The sequence below is a fragment of the Thunnus maccoyii genome, chromosome 11, assembly GCF_910596095.1.
Source record: "Thunnus maccoyii chromosome 11, fThuMac1.1, whole genome shotgun sequence".
Taxonomy (NCBI): domain Eukaryota; kingdom Metazoa; phylum Chordata; class Actinopteri; order Scombriformes; family Scombridae; genus Thunnus; species Thunnus maccoyii.
This window is the reverse complement of record NC_056543.1, coordinates 14,174,742-14,202,707: the sequence shown is the minus strand read 5'-3', so window position 1 is coordinate 14,202,707 and position 27,966 is coordinate 14,174,742. Positions and strand designations below refer to the sequence as shown.

The 27,966-nt window shown below is 39.9% G+C and overlaps 2 protein-coding genes across 2 annotated transcripts in view; both read right to left on the bottom strand.

The window, feature by feature from the left end:
- map2 (microtubule-associated protein 2) overlaps positions 1-1,517 on the bottom strand; it is a 112,557-nt gene extending 111,040 nt beyond the window's left edge. Inside the window, exons 1-2 of the mRNA XM_042425357.1 lie at positions 1,446-1,517; positions 1,089-1,165 (exon numbers count right to left, since the gene is read on the bottom strand). The gene's annotated coding sequence lies outside the window, so the exon portion shown is untranslated. The remainder of the gene's footprint in view (positions 1-1,088; positions 1,166-1,445) is intronic.
- Positions 1,518-5,202: 3,685 nt separating this feature from the next.
- Positions 5,203-26,439, bottom strand: kansl1l (KAT8 regulatory NSL complex subunit 1-like). Its single transcript, XM_042425355.1, has 17 exons — positions 26,180-26,439; positions 24,412-25,548; positions 19,897-20,038; positions 19,253-19,405; positions 16,546-16,649; positions 15,734-15,922; positions 15,670-15,689; positions 13,413-13,625; positions 12,776-12,907; positions 10,174-10,320; positions 9,573-9,673; positions 8,683-8,795; positions 8,310-8,382; positions 8,108-8,220; positions 7,674-7,794; positions 6,201-6,328; positions 5,203-5,665 (listed from the first exon to the last, which is right to left on the bottom strand). Exons 2-17 carry the CDS (start codon positions 25,485-25,487, stop codon positions 5,602-5,604), a joined length of 2,889 nt encoding a protein of 962 aa, XP_042281289.1. The 5' UTR covers positions 25,488-25,548; positions 26,180-26,439; the 3' UTR covers positions 5,203-5,601.
- Between the last annotated feature and the right edge of the window lie 1,527 nt (positions 26,440-27,966).

Below are 27,966 nucleotides of genomic sequence, written 5' to 3'. Positions count from 1 at the left end.
AAATGGGAGTTCACAAACCAATGGGTGACGTCACAGTGGTTATGTCCATTATTGTTTTACAGGCTATGCGCACAACAAACTATATATCCTAACTGTCTCCCAAATGTTTCCTCTGTCCTTCCTTACAGCATGACTAGTGATATGTAACGGCCCAACAGTCATGTCAGTATAATCAGCTCCTGGGCTTTACAGTTACAAAAAGCAGACCTATAGGTGGAATGATAGAAAACGATACACGGCCAGCCTGGCCCTCCAGGAACATGAGCCCACTCCCTCAGAAAGGCGGAGCTCCTGCCTGCCTGACCTTCCATGACTTAATGCACCCCATCCTCATCCTCATCCTCATCCTGAATGGATCAGTCATTTAAATGTATCTGCACACACTGTAGGCAAGTGGACTTGACAGAGACAAATCAATAGCCAGCCCCTGTATGTAAATGAGCTTTGGGTGAAGCCTACATGTACTGCAGATGACATTTATTGTGCATAAGCTCACTATTCAAGATCCATTCAATATGAGGTAAAGGATCTTAAGACTGCTTTAGATGCATTTGCTGTGCTGGGTTTATGATACAGCAGGGATTCAGTAAAGAAACCAGGTCTTAATGTAATCAGCTTTCACATTTGACTTTGATAGACAGTTAAAGTCTGGATTGTAACATGAAATACAATGGTAATTACATCTATAAAAGCATGCCTTTATGGCTTTGATTGGTGTGATCAAGCAGAAAAGGGCCAACCAATATGACTCAGCACCTGTTTTAGACCTTCTCTCTCTTTTTCTCTCATTACGCAGCATCATTCAGATTAAAAATCAATATTACATTTCCATAAGGGATTATTCTCAATCAATTTTTGACAGTGACCTTATCTTAAAGCTTTGTAGCATGTGTTAAAGGCTCACTACAGCCTGGTGGCCGTGCACTGCCTCCGCAGCAAGACAAGTTCCCGCAGTGACCGCAAGGCTTTGGGCTTTATGTAGCACAATGCAGAGATTATCCTTTCAACCCGACAACGAAAAACAGCCATTTAAAAGCGTAATTGGACCAATGTCAGAAAAGACAATTGGGTAAATCAGTAGGTCTTACCTATCTCAGAGATGTGGTTCTTAGATCTGTTGCTCAGCTGTGCTTTCATACCAGACTAATTCCGCAACACCGCTCATCTAAAGCGGGATGGAAAGAGAGATGAGACAGTAATTTACAGACTCACAAGAACCAGACCCAGTTCTGCTGTAGACGAACAATGCGTCCTTTCTCCATCCACACGGAGGGGGCACCTCATCATTTCTGCTTCAATGCTGCTGAAATGTTAATTCACTGTCGGGTGTAAAGGCTCGCTCTGACCACCCACATTACATGCTTTTCATGAGTCATATCATTTATACATATTCAGTTGTATAATGTCCCGTTGTTATACAAATAAAGAAGGGTGATATTCTTTACCTGTTCAGCGCAGTGTCTTCCAGTGCAACTCCGGGTCTGTCGGACAGAGAGGCTCCGCAGCCTGCATTTACCGTAATGGCTGCAGTAGTCACACCTTTAGATTATTACAGTGCTCTAGTAATTACGGTGTTGTGGCTCATCCGTCTGCTAGATTACCTCAGCAGCAGAATTATTAACAATTGTGTACACTCATTTTAACGTGATTTAAGAGTCATTGCGACAGCAGAGCATCACTCATTTTAGTTAGTTTAGTTTAGCTATGTTAGAGCTGTCTTTAGTCAGCATCCTCTGAAAAACAGATGCGCAAAATTATTTTTAAAAATTACTGGCTGGTCCTGTTTAAATTTTATATTCAGCATAGAATTATTTAAGTTTTTGATTCTATAAATTATTGATATTATAATTGCGATTATAATGTCAATTTAACAGAACTGCTATTAGGCTATATTCATATTTTGTCAGTCACATTACCTGCTCCACCCCGGGGTTACACCAAATATCTATGGTAAAAACTGTATCTGTAGCATTGTCTCCCCTAAAATCTTTTGTTACAGAGGTGGCTTGGTCTGGGGGTGTATTTTCAGCGGCACAGATGATCATAGCAATATTATAGGAATATTTCAGGAATACTACCAGCAACAGTGTGTCTCTAGGATCCTCTCGCTCTTCTGCGACTACACATTGCTACTTGTCACTTTGATCATGAAGGTGACCCTACTCTATAGAGTAGGTTACAATACAGTATAGACTGGAGTATGTAGCTATAGTATAGAGTTTAGAGAATATTATAGATCCGAGACGAAAACTGACAGAAGGGCGGAACTGAGAGAAAAAGTCATGATTACAAATCTGTCTGCTACTTCAGCACTATGGACAGCGCCCTGGATTTATCAATACACAGCACAGTTAGGTTACTGATATTTCAGAGCCATGATAGGGGCCATAGATTCTACTTGCACAAACCTCAATCAGATAAAGGATCAATGAGTCAGGCAGGCTAGACTAACATATTCAGTTAAACAACCCCTCTGCCCCTGCACTCTCTCCACTACTGGGAGGGGAGAGGGGGGAGGCAGGTTAACAAGGGGGATGCATTTTGGTCATTTTTCTAACATGGGGGATGGCATCCCCGCTCAAAACGCTTACTGCGGTTAGCTTTAGTGTTGGACTAGCTAATAGTTACTAAAAATAATATTGGTAGACCACCAAAAGATCATAGAAATAAAGTAGTATTATTTTACTGCATTTAGATTTTTTTGGGGGGGGTTGCATTACATCAAAGATTCCATGTTACAACCATTTTTAAATGGATGCAGCCTTGGCCCAGAGGAGAGGTCATCAGGTGGTATCCAGCCTTCACAGAGTGTTTTGACACTTATCCACAACACTCTCCAGTTGGCGGGTTGGCAGTGGTGGCCAAGTCACTGCCCCCCTCCTCCAGGCTTCCAGCTAGTGTCCTCCCTCTTGTGCCAGAGCCAACAGAAGGCTCTTTACACTGCTTCCCCAGCCTTCAGGCAGCTGTTTTTCTCTCGTGGCCCCTCACTCCTACTTTTGTCAGCAGATTCCATACAGATTGGGCTGGGAAACCACATCCCACCTCCACTGTAAACAGACATGTTGTCCACCCTTTTTTCCAGGACCAGTTGTTGGTACTTGGTCTTCTTTCTCTCTGCCTCTTCGTCACAGCCCTCTTCCCACAGAACTGTTAGTTCAACCATGATACTTATGATTATCTATGATTTATTATTTTTCATAAGATGTGAGAGCTGATATTACTTTTAAGTACACTTTTAAGTTTGAGAGGAGCTTCGAATCTGCTAACAATGCTACATCCATAGCCATAATTTTCATTTTCCTGGCGGTCCCAAGGCTGTTCCTGTATGGTGAGTATGGTACACATTTAGCCAAATTATATGTCTAATTAATAACATTAGTAATACCTGCTCCTCCACCTTGCTGGGTAGGTGTAATGTTGCCACTCACTTTTGTCTATGCCAACTGGTGGCATAGACAAAAGTTTCAGTTTCATCTCCTTGAAAAAACATTAACAGCATATATAAATCTCCCAGGTATGGACAATCCACAAACCTTGCGATATACATGTAATGTTGCTAAAGAGCACCCCCTGGAGTGTAACAGTAGTAACAACTAAGTAGACCAATACAGTATAACAACATAGCTCTTCATTGTTGTATCCGTAATGTACAAAGATTTGTTTATTGATAACTAATTTTAAGAAATACTGTGCTAATGCCCAATAATCAAACACTACTTCACACTACTTAAGAAGTTAATCTAAATTAAATTAAACATTGATTGAGTGATTCTGTTTTAATGCTAACTAAAGCTGGCTCCTAAAGAGCAATATAGCCCCCGTGTGGCCACCAGAGGTGCTCATTTTGCCTGCCAGCCATGGGGATCAGACAGATATGGAGAATCAAACAGATGTGGCTTTAAGGTGGACCCCATACTGAAGAGGTGAGACTGCTGGCTCTCGCTCCTGTTGCTTTCTGTTCATTGAGAGATGTGAGGGCCTCTATTTCTCACAGCACCTGAGGAGAGAGGCAACTGTCCATTGGGGAAGTGACCTTGATTGTTCACAGCCTTTCGTAAAAGAGTTGTACAGAAGAAGGGGAAAGAGTGCACCTTTTCGTATAATGCTGGTTTGTAGTCACTTACTTTTACTAGTGACACAAAACTACCATTTTTGTTGCATAATTATGCAATGCAATATTCAATGAACCATTGAAAAGCAACCAAATTATGATTTTACACAGTGGACATTTGAAGTACAGAAAATTGAAGTGAAGAATCCCCTGTATGGAATAAGATAATTACAATCTGTAAATTAATTTCATGTGATGGAGTTTCTAATTCTGAGCAGCCAGTCTCCCAATCCTTGGTATAAAGCAACTGACACACATACATGTAGATGAGAGGAATGACCTTGACCACCATCTGCCCATACAGCCTTCTGGTAGCTGTGAAGGATATTACAAGAAGAGGTTATGCATATGGGATCAAGGAATGAGCTGTTTCGCAGGGACCAAGACCTTAAAAAGCAGTGACCTCCATAAGTGTTAATCATCTAAATCACTGAAATGACCTCACATTAGTTTGTCCTTCCACTATTAGCTTGTATCAGTGATATTCCATTAGGTTGACTTGGCTGAAGTTGCAGACATATTTCACGTGACTAAAATAAAAACCATAGAGCTCCTGATCGATGAAATGTTTCACTTCTGTGTCTGTTTTAGACTTGTTACATGTCTAAAGGCACACAGAGTAAAAATAGAACAAACTATTATGATTTAATACTATAATTCTGATATTTTCTCTTCTTCATTCTTACATTTACTCTTAAAGTTGAAATCCTCAACTTTCCACTGTGATCCTATGTGGGGCGGGCAGAGAGCCCTGTATTACCTCCTGATACATATGCTATCTAAAGATCCCACCCTCTTCATGTGGGGGGTCTCAACTAAGCAGTAGGAGTAGCTAGTGATGCAGAAAGGATATGATCCCTCATATGTACTGGCTTCCCACCAGGGAACATTAACACAACTGTCAATGTTATACTCAGGTACAATAACACTCAGGGGGTACCTGAAAACGGTGGGAGAGTGTTCTGCCGTAGTGTTAGCATTTGAATCAGCCATCGGAAAACTCTAGAAAAATTTGCTGCCTAGCAAAGTATGACACCCACCACTTTGTTTAGTAATGTTTATGTTTACTTTCCTTTATTCATAAAAAAATATATACCAAAATGACAGCATCAACATACAAAACAAACAAACTAACAAACAAAAAACATGAAATCACAAAGCACATGTAAATCAAGTAAACATCACACAAAGATGTGTGTGTGTTCTGAAGTCTTTCTATACAGACTTTATAAGACAACTGTGAAAATAAATAGCATGTGACAACTACAAACAGTATATAAACCTGAGGCTACCATGGAGTTGTGCTGGTACATATACCTTTCCTTATATTTCTTCTTCACATACAGAACCTCTTGTATATTAAAACCTGAAAGTGTAGCGGGAGCTAAAGTAGTGAGTTAAAACCATTTCTTACTAGGTTACAATGCTCACAATATAAATACTACTATATAATATACAATAACATCAAATCACTATACTCATGGAATGTACTAAGCATCCCAATTAAGGTTCCCAGGGCACATTTCTTCCTCAGGGCCCCAAATGTGAGGAGATCTGGAAAAGAAATAACACAATTAAAAATTGAATGAGAAATATAACATATCAAAGCCACAACGTAACTGTCAAAAACACTCAATGTTTGACTGAGACCTTATTACTGTCTGTATGAACAAATAATTTGTGTAATTCCATCCACTCTTCCTTACTGAGTTAACTTCTTAAATCGCTCTGACAGAATGAATGAATTATGCCTTTGTTAATGACTGCATTAATCAATCAATGAACATTTGTATGCAGTGAAAAATGAGAGCATTAACAAATTGCTAAATATTTTCTGCTACAAAATGACTTATTAAATTGACTTATGGTTTGAAGGAACACAGGACTAAAGCACTTTGAATTACTTGTTACAAGATAAATAAATGATTTACAAAAACTTTCCAAATGAATGAACAAAGAATTTTTTACACCAATTCTGCAAGAAGTTCTGACACACGATCTAGTGCTACAGCATTTACTGTATGCTGTAGCACTAGAACAAATTCATGGTATTTCACCACTTGCTTACATGTAAAAAGGCACTGCTCACTCAGCGGCCGATGGGTGTACTGGGTCTGTTTTCACCACTAGAGGGCAGTGTAGCACCAGGTTATCAGAGAGCAGGGCTTCTTCCTCGTCATCCAAAGGAAACATTCGTGGCCCCCAGGGTGTCTGAGGCTGCCAGAAGATTGAGAGGACATATAATTCAATTGAACAAATTTGTACATGTTATCCACATCTGTAAATTAGATATATATCACAACAAAGCTGAGTATGTATGTATGATTTTCTATAGACACAGGGGTGAGAATATAACATATCAGTAAATTAATTATGTACTGACCCTAATGTTTGCTTAACACTTCATAAGCTACACATAGAATGTGCAACTCGTATCAAATTGTGAAATTATGTCCATAACCCTGATAACTGCTATTCCCACATGAGGCTTTCTATTGAATTTAGACTTTGAAGGCTTTATCATAGGTGTTCATGTCTCTGATGCCTGTTTGCTAAATCAAACGTTTAATCAGGGTTTGTATGGGTGCTGGAGAGCAAAGCAGTAACATAGGCGATATCTGTGGTGTGGAGAAGGTTGATTAGGACAATCTGGTTTTATAGTGATGTATTCCTTCTCCAATCAAAGTGAAGTGGTACTGAGCACTGCAATCAGTGCATCATCAGCTGGAGCAAATCATCTGTGTGTGCTCTCAAAGATCCATCTAGGCTTTAATAAAGCCAACTCACACAATATATTATATATATTGTCCCCGTTCTGGAGCTCAAATAATACACACAGCCATATCTTTGACAGAAATGGCGCAGGAAATATCCTTCAAGCAAAGACCGGGTTTTGAAGAGAAAAATTATTATCTATAGGCAATGTACTTCTTAAGTCTTATCTTAATAGGGACTGGGGCATGTCATATTTTTAGTCAGCTTATTTCTCTTTCTTGGCCTTTTTATCATTTTGATGTCACAACGATATTTTGGGTACAATAACCCTTTACCCACTCTGACCCTTTACTCTGACCTGTTATTGTTTGATTTTTATGGTGGCCATCCAGGAGAAGTGCAGTCGTATTTGTCGTATTTGGTTTACACAAAATGATCCCTAATTTTCTCCTTTTGTCACTTTGATGGATTTTTTTTTTTCATCTTCTGAAACTGACTGCTTCTCTTTTGGATGTACCACTCTTAGGAAACAAAAGGGGGGAAAAGTCTCCAGTACAAAACCCATTTCACAAACCACCAGTTGGCATTAATGAGAAAACATTGACCCAAGTAAATCAAGCAGCCAAAATCATCTTTCTAAAGGTTGAGGTTGAACCTGACTGCTTTTTGCATTTTATTAATCAATTATGTGCATGAAAATTACCATTTGCCCACTATGTTGAAAACAGAAGGGAAACACTGCTGTCATCATAACATGACAGCCGTTAGAAAATTACTGTGTATGACTCAGCGTGAGCAAGTTTGTTTGGGGGATTTGGGGTTTCAGCTGTGCTGCTTTTGATCTTACCAGCCACTCCTCTAAGCTTGGCAGTTCATCAGTATCCAGCTGAGCACAACTCCACTCCACAGAGCTTTCCTCTCCTGATGTGCACATCCCACCCCCACTGCCTGACAACCTGCTGCCAGATCTGGAGTGAAAAAATAAGCATACCCCATGAAACTCCACCAAAACATTCCACTTTCACACGAGCTATATTTACATGCAGAGAACAAACCAAAGTCTGCAGCAGTTGCATTGCAAAGTCAGCACAGACAGTCTTTGTGAGTTTAGGTTTTAATCCAATTGTCTTTGTTATCATCTTCTGATAAAAGCATGGAATATGTCACTATCGGACATTTCTGATATTTGAGAAAGACAGTTTATTCTAAAAAATCCACCTGACCTGGCAGGATGCATTTTGGTGTCACATGATGTATGTAACAGTATTCAAATGTAACCACCTTGTAGGACGCCTGCAGCATTTTCTCTTTCCCCAAGATGACCAGCACAATTTCTCTCTCTGCTCTAATGCCAGGTGTCTCTGGGCAAAGACTTCATCATTGAGGACCTCCACCTGAAACACACACACACACACACAAAGATGGATAAAGATATTTTCTTCACAAATCAAAATAAACAGCTAAAAAAAGGATGAGACACTACCTGCCCCTCCTCATTGTCGCCTTCCTTCTCTGCCTCCTTCTTTATCAGAGACTGGGTGTCAACTACCCGCCAACTGCAAAGAAAGACAGACTTTTTGAGGTGACAGACAATGACGATGGACAGTGTGCCCAACCCATTTATATTTCAATTTTAAAAAGAGTAAAACAGCTTAACAGCACTAAAATTACATATTAGACTTGCATTAAACAGCATGAAAACTGTGAAATTGATTTCAAGACAAAATAAATGAAGCATCATTATTTAAAGTTAGATTTGAAATAACCACATACAGTCATAAATACATTTATAAACTTGGGGACAATGAAAACCCATTGGCCATTAGTTTCATTTTAGAGACAGTGTTATTTCATACCTAGGTGTGAGGATGTCTTTGTACTGCAGCTTCTCCACCTTAGCCGTTGACATGGGGATGACAATGTTGTTGATATTGTACACACTCTCTCCCTGACGTTTGCGCACAAAGCCCTGAGAGGAAGCATGGCCATGTTGAATTAAGAGCAACTCGACAGTTCACACCAGCGATTCACAAGTGTTCAACACACATTCAAACTAATTCTGCATCATTAGGTTGCCATGATAAAGGTTTTCTGTAGACTGACCAGCCTTTTCATATTTAACACATATATGCAGGCCAAATGATGCATTTGAATTTGTGTTGTACAGAAATCTAAACATTACAATGTGGATTATTAATTAATAATAACGCAGGTCACCATGGTTTGTTTGAATATCATTCCATACATTTCCCCTCAGCCCATCACCAAACCCTGAGATCCCAAGTAACATTTATAATAAATTAGAAGTAAGGTGAGCATTATTTTTAAATTAGAAGTCTCCGTCTACCACTGTAATCTATAACTGATTTATTTTTGGGCTAAAATATGTACAGCTGTACAGCCCTGATGATAACATTAAAACATCACCACTTGCCTCTGATGTTGTCCTTCAGCCCATATGTCATTTATGTAACAAAACAAATACACAAAGTCAATAGTCATGTCTGATGCAGAAATCTGATGCTAAAATTGTATATGTAATCACCCCGATTACATACTTTAATTAATATAAATAGTTTTATGGCATTTGGAGGTCTCTGAGTCTTAGACCTTGAGAATCTTTACATATTGAAAGTGAGAGTGAGGACTTCATTTTAAGGTGAAGGTTAGAATTAGGTTTAGCGTGAGGGAGGGTTTTTGGTATTAAGTCACTGAGGGTCCTCACAAGTATAAAAGCATGTGTTACCTGTGAGGCTTGCTTGCGTGAAACCTGTATGTAGCTCTCCTCTAGGACTTCATCTGAACTTTCGTCTGGGTCACAGAGCTGGTACAGTACATCTGCCTCATCTAAGTATAACACGCACACATACACACACACACACACGTCAAACTGGCGTTTAGCTGCAACAAACACTACATTATGAACAAGACTTTAAAATTGAAAGGTATTCATTTATTTGGCTAGTACAATACTAATATCCAACTAAAAATCTGATGACATGAAGTAGGTGCTGAACAATGTTTCACTGATTATATACTACTTTCATGTAATAATTATCTGTGTTGCTTTGCTGTACAGTGTTGATGCTTTCACATATATCGTTTAAATTGACTACGATTAACGATTTCAACACCATTTACTGCTGTGTTGTAACCCTTCACAAAAGTAGTGGCACAAAGTGGGTTAAATCATGGGTGAAACCACTAAATGGTTCCCACACATTTCCCATGTTACTACTGGGAGGTAGACAATTTTTGCGTTTTATTTTTGATAAATCCATGCAAAATCAAGATGACAGTTTACTGTACAGAGAGAATAAAGGGCAACATATACTGCATACACACACCTTCTATCAGCCCGTGGATGTGTCTTCGCTTTCTTTTCCTCTTATTGGTTCTCCTGTGTTGACTCTGAGCAGAGCCTGCCAATCTGATAGGTGACAGACCCATAACTCTGCTTCTATGATGCCTTGCATGCTGCTTGTGTTTGTGACCTATAACGATACACAAAGTCAATTAATGCACCAGAGGAATTTCCTTTTTGTCCAATCTACCATTCAGTTCCTCAGAGATTTTACGCTTTGGTTAACGTGTACAAAAGCTAATCCTTAACCATTAGTCCTACGACTTGAGCAGGTGACTGCTTCTCAGATTTCTGATCCCTACTCCCATCATACTGTACCAACTGCTTTACTTACAGTAATCATGGCACTATCAACTTGCTAGCCTAAGATTCCTGGCCATGTTGGGAAATATATTAAGTACATTTACTCTTTTGGTTGTATTTTGGACATTTTTTACACTTTTATGTCTCTGGGTAAAATGCTATGTTTTGTATTGTTTAAGTCACTGTTGCTGATTAACACTAAAAGTGCGTGTTTCCTTTCACCTCAGGTATGTTGATTGTTAACTGATGACCCCTCCTCCTTGTGAGAGACGATAGGTTCTGTGTGTATCTGGCATGTCTCATGCTCTGCTCTGACAAAGGTCTTTGTGACCAAAAGCTTAGATAATACATTTGGTGCAAAGGAGATAAGTGTGCAGATGTTTTCAACTTTTTTCAAGGGGGCCGAAATATAACAAAGGGATCTGCCAGTTACAGTTACTACTTGGGAGTTGGATATACTGAGAAAACTGGCAAAAGCATGCAATTCATGATTGAACACAACAAATGACTTGGAAAGAAAATAAAGAATCCTGCACACTGTCCATCACCTGTACTCATTTTATTGACAACCTTTCAGTCTTCAGAACTTCATCGGGCAAGGTTCATATAGATTGATGAAGGGGGGGGTCAAAACCCTGTCACGAAGACGTCATGTTGTGCAAGAACATGCAATGTAAGAGTGGAGGTCAAACTTACACTGGTACACCTAGTATCGCAAGCAATACTGTTTTATCTTCTCTTTTTTTGTGTAACTAGAAACTAAAAATAACTGCTGAAATTACCTATTTTGAAAATATTTTCACCTTTCTGAGGCTTTAAATTGACAATTTATCATTTTTTCACCTTGCAGCCATATCAGTCAGCTGCCAGTTTCAGATAGTATTCCAACAAATTTTAATAGGTAAGAGGAAGCTTGAAAAGATAAGGATGGACTGATGCCTGGAATCCACTAATACAATACATCATTTGAGTTGTAGTGGCTGTACGAACAGCGAAAATAGTTAACAATTAATTCAGGTACGTCACTGAAGTCATTATTCTCCATGTCATTTGTCCATATTTCCATCTCTTTCATGCTTAGACTGTTTACATAATATCATTCTATTTTAGCTATATTCAGCTGTGATAAGAGATTTGTTGCCATGTGCCAGGCTATTATTCTGGGTGACGTTTGCTTGACTTGGCTGTCTTCTTCTTCTGTTATCGAAAATGGGAGCAAGATTAGTTGAGCGGACAAAAAAAAAACCACAGAGCGGTCCATCAATTTCCAATCTGCCTGCTTTTTGTCTCCTCCGCTCCTCCTCTCTACTTTATCATTTCTTATTTCTTCTTATGCGTCATCTTTGTGTTTATAACAAAAAGTTTTAATGCCCACATAAAACATAGTGTTTAGTCAACCCTCCCTGGATAAACAGGGAACATTCTAAAATCTATAATCAATGGTTGTTATGGATCATCGAGCTACATTGTGGAAACCATGAAACCAAAGCTGCCACAGACATATAAGTGCAGACGTAAATGATTAACAAATCATTAGTTGAGACTAATATACAAAGACACATATTGACATTGGTGAAATGCCAAATGATTTCATTTCCATCTACTGCTCGGTTGGAAGCCACATAGAGACCCAGTGGGATGTCTGACATGCAGGCAAGCAATTATGATGGTCCACAGGGAGATAATAAGCAGACACAGCGGTCGACTGTGAAGCAGCAATTTATTCATTGATGTTGCTTTGTTATACTGACTATAAGCAAATGGAAGAATTTTCTAAACAAGATGATTTTTTTTTTTTTTTTTTTTTAAATGTGTTAACAATTACTTTGAATGGAAAAATGATCACCAATAAATCAAGTACAAATGCATCACATTATTCAATGCTATGTGGTAAGAAATAGGACCAAATGATACCAACTACCAAGAATGTAGCTAATTCTGGTGCACAGCATTGATATTAGATTGACTTCAGAGCAGAATTCACTTAAGTTCAGTCAGAGCAAAGCAAAGTGGCTAAAAAGCCAGTTAGGTTCCCGTCTGTTAGATGACTAATTACAACAAAAGATGTGCATTTTTTTAAATAGCACCTTTGTCTTCCCGTCATCTTACTCATCACTTGACTGTGACATCAACACAGTGGGTCATGCTTTGGGCTTGCTCACAAGCAGCACTTAAACATATTGGTTCAGTAATTGCTACATGACAGAACATAATGTAAGAGAGGAGAGCACCATAGAACAGGAAAGGGTATGTAATCAATGCTGGTATATGGGGGGACTTACTGTTGTGCAGTGGTGTGGAGCTGCGTCTGTTGTAGTGTGCTGGACTGGATGGCTGGGCATTGATAATCAAAGGCTTTTGGGACCATTCTTCTCTAGCCAGGGCTCTGTGTAAGTGGTGGGAAAGAGGATTGTCTGAAAAGAGATTACACAATGTTTAATATTAGGTTACAAAAGCACACTTTTAGCAAACAATAATAATCCATTATTCAGTACATCTCTAAATGTTAGCGTGGAATTAAGGGCAGTATACACCGGCAGCATAAAAACACCACCGTCCATTGTTTTCTCTGTAAACCCCACACATGATGTCATCTGGACACACGTCAAAACATGACAACAACTGTTCTATTTCCCAGAATTGATGTGAATCAACACTCCAGCAATTTTATCACTATCAATCCCTGAACTAGCACATCCTGGCGACTGCTACTACTAGGTGGCACATTTGGCACGTCCTACAGGCGTCAATTGACAATTGATTCAACGTCGCCAGAGTAGGTCTACCCTGTCAAATAGGAAGCCAATAAATTACTTTTGTTCAGACAACAGTGGATAAATCAACATTACAAATGTCTTTCAAAAGAAAAAAAGGCACACACATTTTCAATTACACTAGCTATGTTAATGTTTCCCCTACCAAATGAAAGGGTGAACACAGAGTGAGGTCTGGAGCTGGGATTCCTGGAGGGCAGGGCCCTGTTGGAGCTGCAGTCAGGATCAGAGCACAGGACCACAGGATCACAAGAGGAACAACAAGAACAGGAAGATGATGAGAAAGAAGAGAAGGTAGAAGTAGATTTCCTCAAGTCCTGAAGCACAAGGAAGAGGGAACAAGAGAGAAAGAAAATTACTTACATTGCATGATACTTAATAGTCAATAGAGCATAATTAACATATGTATAAGTCAACAAAACACAGAAAACACTTAAGTCTGTGTCCTAACTTAAGTGTTTTCTGTGTTTTTTTGATGTATGAAACATAAGGCTTTAAGGATGCTGCTCTCCATTAATCCAAACTGACTAAAGCAATTAAGTTGTTAAAGGTTTTCTTTGCCATTGTTCATATTATGGCACTGGGGCATCCAGTGGTATGTTGACATTTCAAAATGTTGAATTTGTACATGAGAAGTTAAACTTTTACTTGGTTCACAGGATTTTATATGAGCTAAAGAAGAACTAGTTTGAGATTAGGAAATTAGACTCACACCTCATGTTTGTATAAGTGTGATTGATTTCTGATGTATTGTGTACCATTGATTCAAAGTCCTATTGGATTATCTCAGTCTCAATGACATAGGGATAAGGAACAGGATCGAACTGATTGTTTGAAATGTGGAACAAAATCTAACACAAAAAAGAACATTAAAATTCCACACAGACATAATGTCCTAAAGTTATAGTGAAAACCTTTGTGAATAATAGGTCAATTAGACCAATATTAGCATTCAGCTTGAGTCATGTTTCTGGCCTCCCTGCAAGTGTAAATCCAATTTTCAACCTCTATTTAACTCTGTGTTGGTTTCCACCATCTCCTGAGAAAAATAACCAGCTCTATAGCCACCAAATGCTCCATTATGTTCACCAGCTAGTCGCTAACTCTGCCTGTCACAACGTAACGTCCCATAAGGTAGCGCACAGTTTGTCAATCAGAGTTTTTTCTCTGAACACAGCTGCCTGATTCAGCCGAAATCAACGTTGATGAGAGCTGTGAGACTGAATAGTAAAATTTGTGAGCCAAAAGAAAGCAATACAAAGAGCTGAGGGGGACTGCAGAGTTGATAATTGAGCATGTGTTTATCACAGCAAAGACTCTTTCATGGTGTAACCCCAAGAGGCCACATAGAAAAATAGATTAGTGCGGCTTTAAATGAAGATATCATAAAAATAAATGGGACTTTGGCTGGTGGTAGCCTTAGAGACACTAGTTTAATACCTCAACTACTCTACTATCCATGATATTAAAGTTGATGAGTAGAATCATATTAGAGAGATGCAAGTCACTATTATTTTAGTGGTTTTAAGTAGAGTTACTGCTGAAATGACACTGTCTGGCAGCACAATAGTACAAGCCTGTGATCTAGTGATATAGAAAAGTGAATATAATGCTTCTTGAATAGTTGATTGTGCAGCTGGTTGCTCTTCTTAATGTAAATCAAGGATGCATGTTAATAGAAGGCTTTGATTAAAAAGTGCCGCAGCCATTCTGAACAACATGAAATTTAATTCAACACAATGTCAACGAACAACTCAATGCTTACATATTATGTTTACATATTTACTGTATATCATTTTTCATTGACAGTGTTTGAATGCGTATAACTGAAATGGTGTGAAGCTAAGCGAGGCATTACCAACAACTTCACACACACCACTGCCACTACCCCCTGATATTTTTGGCAGTAAGCGCATTGCACTATGCTACGTTGGCTAAATAAAGGCTACAGCTTTTACATGATCACATGCATTTGTGTTTATTTGAAGTAAATCCAAGAGATATTACTGTTTAATTAAAGGCAGGTGCCTGGCTTTAAACATTAATTCCTTTTTAATTTGGGGAACTATTTTAGTGATATGGCATTCCACCACTGAAGAACCTTTTGAGCACTATCACAGCTTACACATTTTGCCTGACTGCTTTGAACCTGTATTTGACACGAATAAAGAATTCATGAAATACATTAATAATTTTCAGTCTTTATTATAAAAGCTCAAATGGGTTTACACTCGGGATGTATAAGTAGTATGTTTTGAATGAGTAGATTTAGGCAATGACACAGTATTAAGGTGTAATAGCAATAGTGTCGTTTTCATTTCTCTCATGTATCCACTCCACCTCAGAGCAGAGAGAGAGAGAGAAAGATTGCATTAGCACATTTACAGATGAATGTCAAGAACGTGCATGTGTGTTGTCACAGCTGTGTATGCAAAAGGTCACAAGGACTAAAGAGAGACTTAAGACTAAAGAGACTGCATGTAGCCTACCTGTGGACTGGTAGGGGTGTAGGTGTTGAAAGTGAAGAGTTTGGGCTTGTGGTAGGTAACCAGGGGTCGGGTCCGAGCGCACACGCATGACGAATCAGCTTTGAAACGTTGTTGCCTCCTGGAACCCAATCTCCTCGGCATAAAAACCTTGTCTCCTCTCTGACCACTGCAGGCCATGGAAATATCAGGTATATGATTAATGCTACGATCAAAATGCTTTTCAAAGTCTCTTAGACTTGGTCACAAATAACAACAAAAAACAAACAATACCTACGTATAACCCTTTGTTACATCCATACACAAGCAGAATGTCTTGTATTTGTTATGTGGCTTTTATCTTCACAACCAGACAGGGAGACTTAAAAAGGCAGAGGAAAGGAAAGACATGAAGGGATGATTCAAATCAGGCCAGATGGAGGGGACCAACCAAACTGTTTCACTGTGTTACATTCCAAACAGGGAGCATGCTTTCAACCTTGATAACTTAGCTGATTGCCTCAGCCTAAAAGTGATAATCAGTACAAGTTTCTATTTTTTTAGTTTAAGTTTAATATCCCCATGACTATTTCAGCTGACCATAGAAATTATCCACATGGACCAGTTATTGGAAAATTGACTAGCCCCCGTGTTAGCATTTGCCTCTGAACTACAGTGTTTGTGAACCCATTCTTTCACTGCAATTACAGATTATTGTAATGTAGATGTTACACACTCTCACTGACCCATGCTCAGATAGCTTCAGCATTAGGTTAGTGTGTGTGTGTGTGTGCGTGCGTGAGTTTTCTCTACCTCGTGAAGGCTCTCTTGCCTTTCCAGGTCTGTGCTTGTTTCGATGGCGGTGAAAAATTGAGAGGAGGCATCAGGCTGTTGACGATCTGGCTGAGCTGAGCACTCTGCAATGAAGAACATCGGCCTTATAATGCATTTCATAAGTGACAAATTAACACTTAAGTGTGAAATGCAATCCACCCTTTTAGAAGCAGTGAGTAAACAGGCACTTGAAGGACATTCTGCTTTCTTTTCTTTAATTCCACTGGACACAACCTATTTTGAATTCCTAAGAAAGAGGTGAGTGCAGACACTAGCATGGAGGTGAGGGTCTCACAGAAGTGACCTCTTTACCAAGTAGGGGTTGACCAGTGACACTTGCTAGATCAACACTGGTGCTTTCAAAAACCCTCCTCAGAGACCATGGCTAACAAAATAACAAAATTAACGACTGAACTAAAAGTCTCTGTCCATATTAACATGAATAGAGACTCCCCTTGAGGTTTCGGTCATAAATCTGAAGTGCATTCCTTAGTTGACTTAACATTGGTATGCCTCCTATTTCAGCTAAGTCTTTATTAATGTCAATTAAGTGGTCTAACCGTCATGTAAACTAGATAGTGTTGCTCAGCATAAGTTTCCCTTAAGGATGGTCTAAATTATCTGTGCGATATAAAATGACTGAATTAACAGAATCTAATTTTGTTACGTTTCTCATCATGTGACAATACTGCCATCTATTGACTGGGATGGCAAAGTCTTTCAACACTTAAGAATATGTGTTGTTTTATGGATTGCATTTATTTCCACTGTAACCCTACAGCTTATCATTTATATGTACTATAGTATTAGACATTTATAGTTGTGATAGTTAAAATTAAAATGTTCTCCTGAATAGTTTTATACAATACACTGCTGCATACAATTTTATCATAATGCATTTGACCATAGTGATGTTTGACGTATGTGATTTTTGCATGTAAAACTTGAATTAATTCACTGGTTTCAGAAATTATGAGCTGCCATCTTAAGTCAGACATCTTAGGACAGCCTCCAAACTTAGAACAAAGGAATTAACTATTCATTAGGAGTTCCGGCATAAAACGCTTTATCCATGCCCCAAAACTCTGTGAACTGATAAAAAGAGAAGCCTGACTGACTTTGGCAGGGCTGGTTCCTCAAATCCTCATCATGAGCTCAAACTCTATTTTCTCTCAAGTTTTCCTTAGACGTCTCTTTTACTTCCTTTGTTCTTCAACTTAAAAGTATGTGCACATTTTAACCTTTAACTGAAACAAGTTTCAGTTTATTTTTTTCTTTTATAATTTTTGTAACATCAAGTTCCGCGTTTCTGTATGTTAGTTAGTATTTTACCTTTTGAAGCCTAACTTAAGACTGAGTGTAATCAGGAATAATTTTGTTCGACACTCAACCAACATCACAAAGACCCAACAAGAACCTGAACTCATCGCCAGCCATGTAGCTCCAAAACCAGAGACAGTGACGCATCGGCCGGGATTTCGCCACATCTAATTGCCTTGGAAAAACTCTGCCAGGAACTCTGCCCTTGGCTCTGAACAAGGCCAAGAGACTGCTGGTAGGCCCTGCTGTTGGGCCCAGCTCAGTGAACCAGACTGCATCCACTGGGTCACTTAAGAGCTTATCTGACAGCGAAGACTCTCTCACGACGTAACCTTGAAGCAAGATCAGCTGAACTTTGCTGGACTCAACACTGCAGTGGCCCAGAGACACCTTCACGGCAGCCCTGCAGCTAACAGGCCTGTGTCCCATGAAGTAGGCCACGCCAGTGAGCCCTGCTGAGACGACCTCATCCCTGCAGCGACAATCTTCAACACAGGAGGCATAACCCACTGCTTTGTGATAAGATTTGATGTTGAATCAAGATAAGTAAAACATCTCTTAGAGAAGTTGATTTTTCTATCATCCCTCCATTTTGTTATAACTTCAAGTCACATATTTCACTTGACGATGGCCCACTGAGTTAAGGTTCATACTGTCATTTAAAGATCTTTTCTTGCTTTGTTTTATTATGTTCTTTATCATGTATTATTCATACATTTAACTATTAATAAATGTCTGTTATCAGCAAGAAATTGTGTTCTTTGGGAGAAGACGACAGCGGGCAATGTTATTGAAAAGAACTCAAATGTTAGATTAAGACTAATTAAGATGTTCTCCCTTCATTCTCCATCCAATGAAAGACTGAGTCACCAAACAACAGTGAAGTGTTTAGCCCCTTTATTCTCCTTGATATTGTTTATGAACTGGCCATGAATATGGTGGTTAAACATCCAATAAACATTTTTTACACTTTTCCTGGCTCCAGACAAACTCACCTACGCCAAGATAATTGAAGATGCACAGCAGAGGGGGGGGGGGGGGGGGGGGGTGTTACTGCACATCAGCTGTGCTTGTTACTCATTTTGGCACAACATTGCACTTGAGCATCTGCCTTCTCAGACCACTTCTCCATGCAAATACCCCAACTCAAATATGGTTTGAGTTGGAGGAGGCGTTCACACACACACCAAGTGAAACCTTGTTTAATCTTCTCAAGTAACTGTTGTGTATCTAACATTATGGATAGATAACCTCCTGTGACTTTTCTACATGCCAGACTGATAAGCTTTTCTTCTTCGCTCCGCAAAGGCCAACGAGTTAGAAAAGGATGTTCTGACATTAGTGAATAGTGTGTACCTCCTCTTACCTGTCTCTCTATGTTATGCAGAAGGCGTGTGGGGCTGCAGGGTTCGGTGTCAGCATCCGGGGCTGTGCAGGATAACCCAGCCATTTCCCTCAGCAGGGCCTGCTGAATCTGCCTGTCTGTCAGTGGCTGGGACTCTGCAAGCACCACACCGCCCTTACACACACACACACAAATAATATGGGTTGATCCTTCAACTTTCATACCATATTTTCATGGTTTCAGTTGTACAATCTGCTATGTATTGTACCTGGATTATTTTTTAATTATTAAAAATGACCACAGTGACCACAGAGAGTCTAATCTCTCAATACATATATTACATCTTCATATTTACAGTACCAGTCAAAAGTCTGGACACACTTGAAGTTGTGTCACCACTTTTGACTGGTACTGTATGTAGTAGTACTATCAGTCCATGAAAGTTGCTGTGAGTTTGTTGTTTGTAGCTACACTCTCTATATAACACTTCAACTAAAGTGCCACTCAAGACAGTAAAAGTTGGCTAACATTATCTTTACACAAGACTAACCTCATGTACCCAGACTTGACCACAAACCCTTAGTAAATGCCCTCTATGGCCGCCACTTGGTGCATTATGTCAACTGCCCCTTTTTTGAGGTGGATACAGATGACTTTTATCTTACCTTGGAAGAGCGGATGCGCTTGTGGAGCTCCACCAATTGCTGTATCCTCCCCTCTAGCTCAGCCAGACGAAGCTGCAACCAGCTCCATCTGCTGCCCAGCTCCGCTCTCTCTGCTAGCCACTTTCTCTCACAGCTGCTGTTGCTGCTGGCAGAAGGTACAGAGTGATGGATGAGAGAGGAGATGATTTAGGACCATGTAACAGTGCTGTAATATTTTATTATTTTTTTGGCAAAGGGTTTAGACCCTTTACAAGAAGAGAATTCCTAATCCTCGTGATGATTTGTAAGTTGGTCAGAAATGTGGCAAAATTTGAAGATACTGAATAGGCAGGTTGAATGATTAACCACACCTGTCATCATAGAAGTTGTCCGCCTATTGGTGTGCATGATTTATAAATATAAGTGTGTTTTCCATTAATACAGACATTCTGACCCGACAAAGGTCCGAGTAGGATCGAAACATTGTCATGATTATATTTGGTGGCTTGGGGTAAGTGTGCTGGCGTTACCTTCTTTCAAAGATATTAAATGCAGTCATAAAAACAGTATGATACACTGAAAGTGCACGACGTGGTAAGCATATTAGAATTATTAGCAGGAATATGTATGTCACAAGAAACACAAAAAGGGGAGAGAGAAAGATTCATTGGGAGACAAAGAGAATAGAGACAGACCAAACCATTTATCAATTCACACATTTGTAAAGCAGTACTGTCAATACACAGTACGTATGACCCATTTTTACACAGCCATGCTGCCGTGTGGCGTGTAAATTGTTTAGCATCCTAACAACATAGGCGAGGATGCTGAACCACAAACGCGTATCTAGGCCACAAAATACAACACCGTTGATTTGTGTGGTGTTTGTCTATACGTTTCCATGGTACTAGCCTGTTCAGTTAGCATTTCTCTTCTGTGTGTGTGTGTGGGAGAGGGGGGGCAGGGGCCAGCAGGGCCATACAGTAGTTGCTATGGCAGTGATCTTGGACCTTGGCTAGGACAGAGAGGGACTCCCCCACTTCAAACACTCGGCAGCACAAGGAAAGGTTAGGCCAATCACAACAAAGACACACACACACACACACACATTAAGTGCTTAAAAATACCCTTTGGTATTATAAAGAGGTTATGTTAATGTTTGCCTGTTAGGTGAAATATTTAAAATTGTTTATCTGCTTGTAATTTACAGCCTGTGAATGGTTAATGGTTAATGCCTCTCACTGAGTTTCACTCAACCTTGAGCTAATATCTGTTTATAAAGGAGTAGGCTCTCTCTGTCCTACAGGAACAATGACCAGACCTGGCTGCCCTGCAGCTCTCTCCAACTGTATAATGAGAAAATTCCAGGAATATTTGCCAAACAGTAGGCCAGTGAGGAAGAAAGGAAAAGACGGGAAAAGGAGAGGAGAAATCTAATCGCTGCCAATACCTACTGTTGAGGCAGTCCATAAACATTATAATATACTGTGTTTATCATGAAAGTACTGGCATTGCTGAAATAAATGTGGAGTGCAGAAACTCGCTGGATACCCTCCACAGTGAAAAAAGTATGAGTTTCCTCAGCCAAATCCTGGTTAAAGGCCAGCCTCAGTAAGTAGCTCTGGGTCTACAAATTCCCTTATTTGAACAGTGTTTCCTTGCAGAGGCATTAGAGGTTTTGGGTGTGTCCAGCAGTTAAACTTTCCAACACTTGGCCTCTTACAAATACTCTCATACAGTGAAATATATTTAAAATGACACACATACTGAAAATGAGCAACAGCTGGAGGTTCATTTTTTGCAATGACTGCTGCCAGTGCAGAAAATGAGCAATGTGGACATGTGGTTTCAAATTAAAGTCAAACCATGTCACTGCTTTACAAGTCAGACTTCGAATGTCAGAGGCTATTCCCACATTTTCTGAAGAAGGAAAAAGGCCATGTCCCTCTCTCCAGCAAAGAGATATCCTCTTCAAGGAGGACCCTGCCATAAAACCACCCTAGGGGAGGTTTACTGAGTGAGCACAGAGCATTGTTCCATACAAGACCACACACCAAGCCAAAAGGCAGTGCTTCCAAAATGACCAAAGCTGCCCAAAAAAAAGAAGACAAACAAAACACTACACACATATAAAACCCTCTTTCTCATTCCTGTTTTTTGGTGTTAATACTGTAAACACGCCCTGATCAGGAAATCATGAGAGACAAACAGATGGGTCAAGTCTTCCTGAAGAAATAAACGGCACTGCACTTCAACCACAACTAACTTGAGTCCTGTAAAAAAAGGTTTAATTGGACCGAAGCCAACGTCACTGTGAATACTGGTTAACAAAACTGTTTGGCTGACGCACCAGGACCAGGACGTGACCTGCGCTGCTCTAACACTGACGGCATACTGACGTCCCCACATTTGTTGACTAGAAAGTGTGTTTACCTCATTTACATCACGGCACTGAAAAGAATGAAACTGGCCATCTACACAGTCAGAAATGGCAGAAGAAGAACTGTGGCCCAGCAGCACGAATCTCTCCTTTCCAAATGATGACGCTGTGAACAGTGTCTGTTATATTTTTGAAACACTTTTTATTTCTAATTGTTAATTTATTTCAAAATTAACAATTAGGACCAGGTATCTTTTTTTCTCTGGGAATTCTGAGGCATATATGAGTGAGAGCTTCACCTGCTGGTCGGTGTGCTTCTTAAACCCCAAACTGTTCAAGCTTGATAACATTGTTCTTGTTCTTTGAAACATTCCTGACATTGTCTATGACTACTGAAGTCTGCTTTTTAAACAGTTAATATGCTCCTTTCCAGGATGTCCTGGTTGGCGAGCAGTTTAAGACAGTTTCGGAGGTCCACAGTTCAACTCCCCCTCAGGACCTTTATTGGATATCTCTCCTTTTCTCTCTCTCCACATGTTTCCCATCATTCTCCACCGCCTGCCAGAAAAATAATCTTTATAGAAATGCCCCTTTTTTCTACTTGATCCCAGACTGAATACAGAATCTGCATTCAGTTAGACATTGTGTTGTGGCAATGATATATATATATAAAAAAAAGAAACATTCGATTCAATTTTTCATAAAAGGTTTGACAGTAATCAGCCTGTTTTTAATTAACAAAGGCATGATTTATAGTAAGTGATTGGCAGACTGGAATTAGTGTTTTGCACCAAGGACGCTGCAAAAACCAGCATATCAACATCTTAGATTTGTTTTTCTCACAGAGATAATTTTTGTTGTTGTTGTGTCCTCACATCGCTCAGTTTTAGCCCAATTGCTCTCTTTCCCTGCATGTAATATTGCAATGTTCCCCAGATTTATTAGAGGACACTTGCCTCAATATTAACCAGATCAAATGCAAAAGCATAACCTAAACAAAATATGTTGAATTCTGATTATATTCATTTTTGTGTGGACAGTTGTTCAGGTCAGTACTGTCTTGTGGCTTGTTGGCACCACAAAAAAAAACATTGCTCAAAGAATCACAACAGACTGACATGTTTTTTTCCTCCTCTGGAGCATTATGACTCACTTTAGGCGAGGGCACAAGTACAGCAGCGCCGCCCAGCCCAACCTCACACAAAGACACACACACTTCAAAAGCGTGTTTCACTAGAAAGAGGAGGAGCTGAGGCACAGAATGGCATGTTGCAGGCTTTCTGGCAAGTCCCAGCCTGTGGGTAGAGAGAGCTGGCTAGTCTGTTGCATGGAAAGAGAATGTGCACGGCTGAAATACGGTATGTCATCACACTCTCCACAGCTGGGAGGACAAAAGTTGTACTTGTGACGACCACACTGTAAACTTCTCTGAGGGCCCGAGACAAATATGTGTGCCGTTTGGATCCGACACCGTAGAGGATCACATACACTTGAGAGAGCTGACTTTCCAAAACTTACAAGGTCACTCTGAAACAAGTCTTTGGCTTTATTGTTTAACATCTGACATTTGTAGATGTGCGTCTCGCTTCTCATAATGTCAAAGAAACTAAACAAAATGCACTTCTTCTCTCTCACTGTATTTGCTTTCATTGTCCTAAGCTGAATGGTTGCCGGGTGTAAGAGTGTCTATCTTTGTGAACTCTCCACTTGTCTGAATTAGAACAAAATCAATGGCTACAGCGTAAACCACAGCTGGATTCTGACAAATGATCTATTGTGGTGAAATTAAGGTGAAGTTGGTTTCTTATTGTTGTCTACAACGGTGGCGGGTACCTTATTATTTGAATCTGTGTGAAATAATACGATTTATCTCAACTCGATAAGCAAGTCTCTCTTTTGTTTCTTGTTTATTTAGCTATAATAACCTTCTCAGGCAGCCGCTGTGGCTCTTAAAATTTTAACAAAATATGAAAGACCTCATTTTCATAGAAGCCCACAAGGAAACTGGTCTCATTATCTGTTTGTATTCTGCATCACATGGCCATCTCATCTGGTTGTAACTTGTAGAAAATGTGTGTGTGTGTGTGTGTGTGTGCTTTGGACCCTCTCAAAAAGTAACGATAACGATAAAGTACTTCCACTTGCTGGATACTCACACAGGTGAAGTTTTTGTTTCTCTTTCCTCCGCTTGCTCTTCATCTGAGCTGCTGCTGCCTGTGGCCTCAGAGTCGAAGGCCTCCTGCAGGCCTCTTAGCACCGCCTGGCTGGAAAGGCTGAACTCTCTGAGCTCTGTGAAGGAGGACGAGGCTGTGGACGACTCTAGCCAAGACAGATGGGGTTTATTGCCCACTTGTGGAGGTAACACACCAGGATGTAAGGAGTCCGGGCTGTCAAGAGACACACCTCCACTTTGACAATGCCTGTTCAGCCCCTCCAGCTGCTGGTTGCAGTGTAGCAAAGCGTGCTCTCCAAGGAGGGCTTGCAATCTCTTCTGCAGCCTCCAAGCTCTGCTGTGCAGTCCTGCCTGCCTGGAGAGCTGCTCCTCCAGCACCTCTCGCAATACCGGCTGCTCAGAGTTCAACCTGCCACCACAAGGCCGCACTACTGAAGCTGGAAGAGGACAGCTTATTCCAGCCATGTCCCTTTGTGTCAATGTAAGTGGGGGTGCAAAGCAGGGAGTGTAGCCTTCGGATTTTAGCTCCCCATGGGTATATGAAGGAGAAACGCTGGCAAGGGTAAGAGAGGAGTGATGCACATCAACGCCATCTGGCCCACATTCAGGAGCAGCACTGTGTCCATGCAACAGACAAGCCTCTTGGCTATTGTGCTCAGGGACAGGGACTAAAAACATGTCTGGTACACCTGGGAAGACGGAGGCCACCTGATGAGAATCTCTCAGGCCTTTATTGAGGGACAGGAGGCTGAAGAGGGAGCCTGGACTGGGGAGGAGCACCATCTCACACTGGCTGGCAGATGTCTGCAGAAATGGGGAAAGCACTGGGTTGGCAGGGACGTCCAGAGGGCTTGCGGGGAGGCAGGAGTCCAGAGGGGTAAGAGAGGAGAGGTTCAGCCACATCTTCTGTAGGTCACCATCCCCTGTCGATGTCATCTGAGAGTCCAGCTCGGTGCTTCGCATTACTCTACTATCTGAGTCCATTCTGACAGAGGCTGGAGGTGAGGACAGGTGGATCCCATGGCCATCTTTCAAGATTTTGGTCAGGGCTGGGGCCATAGCCCTTTCTGAACCACTGATAGTCTAGGCAGCAGACTTTCCAGACTGCACCTTAAATGATCTGACAGTAAGAAAAACACATGTTGGTAATTTCCACTACTGATGTAAATTATGCTCTATTTTTTGAAGCACAATTCTACATAATTTTCGGAGTACAAGTCAGTAAGTGGGAAACACTGTAGACAAACTACTATTATTTAAGAGTGACAGGAATAATCAGACAACCTAAACTTGATCAAAGCCATTTGTTTTACCGATCTGTAACAGCAGTAATACACTTCAACTGTACGTTATTAACGTTACCTTTAGCTAACGTTGGCGCATTTTTATCGTTAACGGGTCTGTGCCTCGTTTTAAGGCATAAACCAACTATTTACAGTCGTCTTTGCTCTCTGTTATCATTTATCTGACGCATAGTTAGTTGACATTTCAATATGTCGGAACTTAAATTCATCATTGTTGTTCTTGCTTCACGGTTTCATTAGGTTAACCTTGGTTTTATACACTAACTACTCATCATACAGTAGGTCAATCGTACGTTAGGTTAATATTTAGCGACATTCGCAGTCTCTTAAACTGTGTAACTGTAAGCTCTAACGTTAGCTAAACCGTGTCCAATAACGGAAATTCGTTAACGTTAACTCTCCATAATAACTTGTGGAAGAAGTGAACCTAACTGTTACACTACTCACCTGACAGGGACGTAAACCGTTAACATCGGTTATTCCAGTTAAGATTTACGGCTGAATACCGCTTTGATATTAAATATTTCTTTTTTTCTTTACTGGTCCTTAACAGATCCGAAAATCAAACCCGCCTGATTACAGCTACCCATGAGTTACACTTGTTATGTATGGAGTCTCCTCACGGATGTCCGACAGGTCTTCTCCTCTCTCCTCTTTCTCCTTCGCTCATCAGCTGCAGGAGGAGGGGCACAACCACACTCGTGATGCCTTCAGGATCTCCTCAGAAGCTCGGATTGACAGAAACAACCTGGGGTCAACTGAGGAAAAAAAAAAAAAAAAAGATCCATGTGGGAAAAAAGCTGTACTCTCGGTTTGGAAATCTGCGCCTTAGAGTTTCATAATCCTTGCCCTCGAGTTACGAATCCATGCCCATCCATACACAATAGACTTCCCATAGTAGCTAAACAAAGACCTGCAATCGTAATGACAAAGCAAAACAAGACAGGGAGACAAAACAAAAATCTAAAAACGACACAAAACATAACACACCACAGCAACACAAATCGAACAAACAAGCTTAACTTCAGTATCTCTATATCTGATCAACTTAAATGAATTATGTTAAATATAAATGCACACACATGCTATATAACTCTAATACCATTTCTCTCCGATTCTCTCCTTCACCAACTGAAACTTCAACAACAATAACACCCTTTAGATTCTAACCACTCAATTGTTATGTCCTAGGTGGCATTGTGGATTGATTTACACATGGATCTTTTTTTTTCTCAGCTGACCCCAGGGGGACTCCATACACACTTGTGAAGACACAGAGTGAAAAATTCCACTTCTCAAAGATTGTGTTTTTTCCTTATTATAACAAAATAATTCATAATTATGCCTGAGCTATGATTTCGGCTGTGAATGTTTGTTGCATGTCTCTGCGCTTTTGACTGCCAAATAAAGATACCAAAACATATTCTTAAAAAGATCTCATAATTTTGAGATCCTATCTTATAATTGTGAGAAAATGATCTCATAATTACAACATCCGGATCTCCTTATCATGAGATCTTTGTAATTACAAGATCCTTATTTCATAATTATGAGATAACTTACAGATCTTGTAGTTTTCTAGATACACATATTGTAATTAGTAGATACTAAATCACAATTATGCAGTGCAGGTCACATAATTGTGACATCTCTTTATGTAATTATGAAATTTGGACATGCGGTCATTGTCATAATTACAAGGAAATTATCTCATAATCACGAGATTTGTGTCTCTTAATGATTTATCTTGAAAATTACATAATTACGGATCTGTAATTACAAGACAGTACAAGTTACTGATCATGTAATTACAGTATGAGATAGATTTATAGTTAATATGAGGAACACATCGTGTAATTATTTTGTCATAATCATTAGGTAACAATCTAGTAATTATAAGAAAATCTAACTTTTCTTATCATAATTATAAGATACAGGTCTCATAATTGTGAGATCTTTTCCATTTTTATAAAATACAGATCTTAAATATACATATACATTATACCAAGTCACAGTTACGAGGGATCACAATTTTTTCTTTGATAATGCAACATGCTTCCATAAAATAGAATCAAGGGTATGTTTAAAACAGCTGAAATAATAGATGGTGTAGTTGCCTACTGTAGCTGCTATGACAGTTGCTGCAGGACAGAGAAAAGAAGATTCTTTTCATTTTTATGAAACGCATAATGTGACCTTTTGAAATGGTGTCTGAAAACTCAAAAAGTAGCAGG